At 42.3% G+C, this 6,115-nt stretch overlaps 1 protein-coding gene across 2 annotated transcripts in view; it reads right to left on the reverse strand.

The window, feature by feature from the left end:
- Window positions 1–3,005, reverse strand: part of LOC129816957 (fibronectin-like) — an 87,893-nt gene extending 84,888 nt beyond the window's left edge. For both annotated transcript variants that reach the window (XM_055871944.1, XM_055871943.1), the window contains exons 1-4: window positions 2,636–3,005; window positions 2,242–2,367; window positions 1,428–1,565; window positions 169–300 (exon numbers count right to left, since the gene is read on the reverse strand). In XM_055871944.1, coding sequence (XP_055727919.1) covers window positions 169–300; window positions 1,428–1,565; window positions 2,242–2,367; window positions 2,636–2,774 — 535 coding nt within the window. In that variant the 5' untranslated portion in view covers window positions 2,775–3,005. The remainder of the gene's footprint in view (window positions 1–168; window positions 301–1,427; window positions 1,566–2,241; window positions 2,368–2,635) is intronic.
- Between the last annotated feature and the right edge of the window lie 3,110 nt (window positions 3,006–6,115).

A 6,115-nucleotide genomic window follows, 5' to 3' on the forward strand; every position in this document is an offset into this window, starting at 1 on the left:
GTATTCAACGAGACAACGAAACGGAAGCAAACGGTCCGAAAACCTGGAAGGTACTATCTATACTGATCCAATCAACGTTTGTTTCTAGTTAAAACGTTGCACTAAGTTCTGCTACAGTGTGCTTTAATAAATACAACCCAGGTGAAAAGTCCTTCCCCCATTGCTCACCGACAGGTTTGCAGGTCCACTCTCCCTTGCCGTTGCCCAGACAGACACACTCTAGCATATAGCTCTCAGTGTCATGAGGTCTCTTCCACGTGTCCCCAATCTTATAGGACTGACCGCCCTCATGACAGCGGTCTGGGAGATAGAGAACAGTGAGACACTTTAACACAGTCATGCAGACAGACAGACACAGTCAGGCAGACAGACAGACAGTGAGGCAGACAGACAGACAGTCAGGCAGACACACAGTCAGACAGACATACAGACAGACAGACACACAGACAGACAGACAGTCAGGCAGACACAGTCAGACAGACACATATAGCCAGACAGACAGTCAAACAGACACAGTCAGACAGACACACAGTCAGACAGACAGTCAGGCACACAGACAGACAGACACACAGACACACAGTCAGACAGACACACAGTCAGACAGACACACAGTCAGACACACAGACAGACAGACAGACACACAGACAGACAGACACACAGACAGACAGTCAGGCAGACACAGTCAGACAGACACATATAGCCAGACAGACAGTCAAACAGACACAGTCAGACAGACACACAGTCAGACAGACACAGTCAGACAGACACACAGTCAGACAGACAGTCAGGCACACAGACAGACAGACACACCCATCCAGCTGCATCACATACTGTGAGGTCTCAATGTGTTATGGAGATTTAACGAGATTAATGAGCCACTCACTGGTACACACACACACACACACACACACACACACACACACACACACACACACACACACACACACACACACACACACACACACACACACACACACACACACACACACACACACACACACACACACACACACACACACTGGTACAGAGACACACACACGAGCCCACTCACTGGTACAGAGACACACACACGAGCCCACTCACTGGTACAGAGACACACACACACACACACACACACACACACACACACACACACACACACACACACACACACACACACACACACACACACACACACACACACACACACACACACACACACACACACACACACACACACACACGAGCCCACTCACTGGTACAGAGACACACACACGAGCCCACTCACTGGTACAGAGACACACACACACACACACACACACACACACACACACACACACACACACACACACACACACACACACACACACACACACACACACACACACACACACACACACACACACACACACACACACACACACACACACACACACGAGCCCACTCACTGGCAATGGTGCAGCTGATTTTCCCCCGGCCTGAGCCAATGCATGTACAGTCCCAGATCATGCCCTCTTTGGGTCTCTCATAGGTCTCGCCAACCCGATAAGACCTGGCGTTGATCTTATCGTAGCAGGTCTCCTCAGCTGTGGAACATATTTGGGGTATGTTATTGTGTTTCGTTAGTCACTGGGTGCGCACACAGAAACAGAGACAAGATGCCGATGAACACACACAAAGATTATATATTTTCTTTCCAATGATACCAATTATATGCATATCCTGGCTTCAGGGCCTGAGCTACAGGCAGTTTACTTTGGGCACGTCATTCAGACAGGAAGTGGAGAAAAAAAAGGGGCCTAGCCCTAAGAAGTTATCATAGCAGGTCTCCTCAGCTGTGGAACATATTTTGGGGTATGTTATGGGTTTCGTTAGTCACTGGGTTTGCACACAAAAACAGAGACAAGATGCAGATGAACACACATAAAGAGGATATATTTATCCTAGGAGAACTCAAAGCAGAGGACACAATAGCATCAATCGTAGTTACACTCTCTATACTGATGACACAGAGCCTATATGTGGAGTTAGTGACAGAAGTAGCCTGAGAGAACATATTTGAACTTCGATCAATTGCAATAATTATTTTACTAAGTTAATTAAGTTAGTATTAATTTAGTATTTTACTAAGTTAATTAAGTTTACTAAGTAATTAAGTTAACTGACATTTACAGAATGGTGTGAGACAAAGGACTTGCATTGACCATGTAGGTTTTATATATATTTATATATAAATATAAAGATGTAGAAATGCAAGTTCACCTTCGGGTTTCGTTTTACACTTAATTCCTGCAACTCCGTGACAAGTGCAGATCAACATAGTTCCCAGATAGGAACGCTCCCATTGGTCGTTAATGTTATACATTTGCCCATTATCAATGCAGCCGTCTAGAGAAGAAGAGAAGTAGTAGAGAAGGAAAGGCAATGTACAATCTGTTACACTTCCAAGTAGAAACATGTTTAAAGCTTGACACCATCCATGTTTATAATAATAATAATAATAATAATAATAATAATAATAGACGAAATGGCAAAACATACAATAAACTTTTAAGATACTATTCTATAATAGACTACCAAACGTTTTACAAATAATACAAGTTTTACAAAACAAAATGTAGCCGCCCCCAAAAAAATATATATATGAAAACCTCACCTTGAGAGACGGATGATACAGAAGGTATTTTTATTTCTCCCTGATGAGCCTGTCGCCTGCTTTTCCTGTTCGGCATACAGTTCACAGCGGTCCCGATGCAAAGCACCACCAGAACCCTGATAATAGGGCTACTGGACATACTGATTACGGGACAGGAAAATCTGGGAGAAATGTGTAATCTTAGAGGTAGTTTGATGTGGCTCTTCTAAAAAAAAAACTAAAAAAACATGAAAGATCCACAGTGAAGTCGGAGGCTAGTTTGGTTGTACTGTCCGTGAAAACCAATTTTTTCTCCCCCTTTTGCACACAGCCTCCTCGGATAGTATCCTGCCCCGCCAGACTCTCAGCCGCACCGCTCCTAATAGGCTCCCAAACTAGTGAGCGCTTTTATTTGGGCATGGCTTTCTGCTGGAGATGGAGGAGGGTCCAACAGTACCAACGCTAAACACACGTCAAAGCCACTGGTTACGAATCACCCCCCCTCCCCCTTATCCAGTATTGCAAAATAGGAATACATGAGTATCTTCAAATAGAAGTTATGGGAAGACAGTTAGGCTCCTTTAAAGTTACAAGGTAGGAAATATGATTTAGAAGTGGGAAAAGACGGATACGAGGTATTTTGGATAAATGACTAAACTCCTCCTACTTATAGAATACTTCCAATGAGGAAAAAAATATACAAACCATATTTATGTTTATTTTTGCCTTTTGTACTTTAACTATTTGTGCACATCATTACAACACTGTGATGTCATCCTTCAACTATGACATTTTAAACGTCTCCATTATTTTAGAACTTTTGTGAGTGTAATGTTTAAAGAAACATTTGTTTATTTTCACTTTTGTTTATGATCTACTTCACTTGCTTTGGCAACGTTAACATATGTTTCTCACGCCTCTAAAGCCCGTTGCATTGAATGGAAAGGAGAAAGACGATGAAGGGAGGTCAGAGATAAGTTTGAGGAGATGGGACACTCCGTTAGATCCGTCTTGCTGTAACGCCCACTGTGTCCGCAGCCCGTTACCGTCAGTGTGCCACGCGGGGCTTTCTGGGTACTCTCGGACAACGACACCTCTCCTTTAATGAGGCAATGGGAGTCTATTGAGCGGAAACACGAAACCCAATTTGAGCAGGAATTACGTGAACAAGAAACTAGAATTTGAGATAATTAACGTGTCGCCTAATAATAGATCGTAATAATAATCGTAATATTGTATATATATGAAATCGTGACATTATGTACTTTCGAGGAAAATAGTCATGTTTCTCGACTAATACCCTGACTTTTAAATACAATCTAATCACATTATATTTGTCAAATGCTTCAAAGACAACAGGTGTAGGTAGACTTACAGTGAAACGCTTACTTATTGGCCCATTTCCAACAATGCAGCGTTAAAGATAATATATATATGTTTAATGGATAGTGACAAGAGGAATACATGCACAGTGGATAACAAATACGAATAACCTGGCTATATAGAGAGTAGAAAATAACCTGGCTAAATATAGAGTAGAAAATAACCTGGCTATATATAGAGAGAGTAGAAAATAACCTGGCTAAATATAGAGTAGAAGATAACCTGGCTATATATAGAGAGAGTAGAAAATAACCTGGCTAAATATAGAGAGTAGATAATAACCGGCTATATATAGAGAGTAGAAAATAACCTGGCTAAATATAGAGAGTAGAAAATAACCTGGCTATATATAGAGAGTAGAAAATAACCTGGCTATATATAGAGAGTAGATAATAACCTGGCTATATATAGAGAGTAGAAAATAACCTGGCTATATATAGAGAGTAGAATATAACCTGGCTATATATAGAGAGTAGAAAATAACATGGCTATATATATAGAGAGAGAGTAGAAAATAACCTGGCTATATATAGAGAGAGTAGAAATAACCGGCTATATATAGAGAGATATTAGATAATAACCTGGCTATATATAGAGAGTAGAGTTTAACCTGGCTATATATAGAGAGAGAGAGTAGAAAATAACATGGCTATGTATAGAGAGAGTAGAAAATAACCTGGCTATATATAGAGAGAGTAGAAAATAACATGGCTATATACAGAGAGTTCCAGTGGATGTGCAGGAGTACGAGGTAGTTGACGTATACAGTGCATTCGGAAACTATTCAGACCCTTGACTTTTTCAACAAAAAAATTATGTAAAAGCCATATTCTAAAATAGATTAAATATATTTTTTCCTCATCAATCTACACACAATACCTCATAATGACGAAGCAAAAAATGTTTTAAAATGTTTTATTTTTGCAAATGTATCACAAATCCCCCCCTGAAATATCACATTTACATAAGTATTCAGACCCTTTACTCAGTGCTTTGTTGAAGCACCTTTGGCAGTGATTACAGCCTCGAGTCTTCTTGGGTATGACGCTACAAACTTGGTACACCTGTATTCGGGGAGTTTCTCCCATTCTTATCTGCAAATCCTCTCAAACTCTGTCAGGTTGGATGGGGAGCGTCGCTGCACAGCTATTTTCTGGTCTCTCCAGAGATGTTCGATCGGGTTCAAGTCAGGGCTCTGGCTGGGCCACTCAAGGACATTCAGAGACTTGTCATGAAGCCACTCCTGCGTTGTCTTGGCTGTATGCTTAGAGTCATTGTCCTGTTGGAAGGTGAACCTTCGCCCCAGTCTGAGGTCCTAAGAGCTCTGGAGCAGGTTTTCATCAAGGATCTCTCTGTACTTTGCTCTGATCATCTTTACCTCGATCCTGACTAGTCTCCCAGTCCCTGCCGCTGAAAAACATCCCCTCAGCATGATGCTGCCACCACCATGCTTCACTGTAGGGATGGTGACAGTTTCCCTCCAGATATGATGCTTGGCATTCAGGCCAAATAGTTCAATCTTGGTTTCATCAGACCAGAGAATCTTGTTTCTCATGGCCTGAGAGTCCTTTAGGTGCCTTTTGGCAAACTCCAAGCGACCTGTCATGGTCCTTTTACTGAGGAGTGGCTTCCGTCTGGCCACTCTACCATAAAGGCCTGATTGGTGGAGTGCTGCAGAGATGGTTGTCCTTCTGGAAGGTTCTCCCATCTCCACAGAAAAACTCTAGAGCTCTGTCAGTGATCATCAGGTTCTTGGTCACCTCCCTGACCAAGGCCCTTCTACCCCAATTGCTCAGTTTGACCAGGCGGCCAGCTCTAGGAAGAGTCTTTGTGGTTCCAAACTTCTTCCATTTAAGAATGATGGAGTCCAATGTATTCTTGGGGACCTTCAATGCTGCAGAAATGTTTTGGTACCTTTCCCCAGATCCCTACCTCGACACAATCCTGTCTCGGTGCTCTACGGACAATTCCTTCGACCTCATAGCTTAGTTTTTGCTCTGACATGCACCGTCAACTGTGGGACCTTATATTGACAGGTGTGTGCCTTTCCAAACCATGTCCAATCAATTGAATTTTCCACAGGTGGACTCCAATCAAGTTGTAGAAACATCTCAAGGA

The sequence above is a fragment of the Salvelinus fontinalis genome, chromosome 19 (assembly GCF_029448725.1).
Source record: "Salvelinus fontinalis isolate EN_2023a chromosome 19, ASM2944872v1, whole genome shotgun sequence".
NCBI classification, from domain to species: domain Eukaryota; kingdom Metazoa; phylum Chordata; class Actinopteri; order Salmoniformes; family Salmonidae; genus Salvelinus; species Salvelinus fontinalis.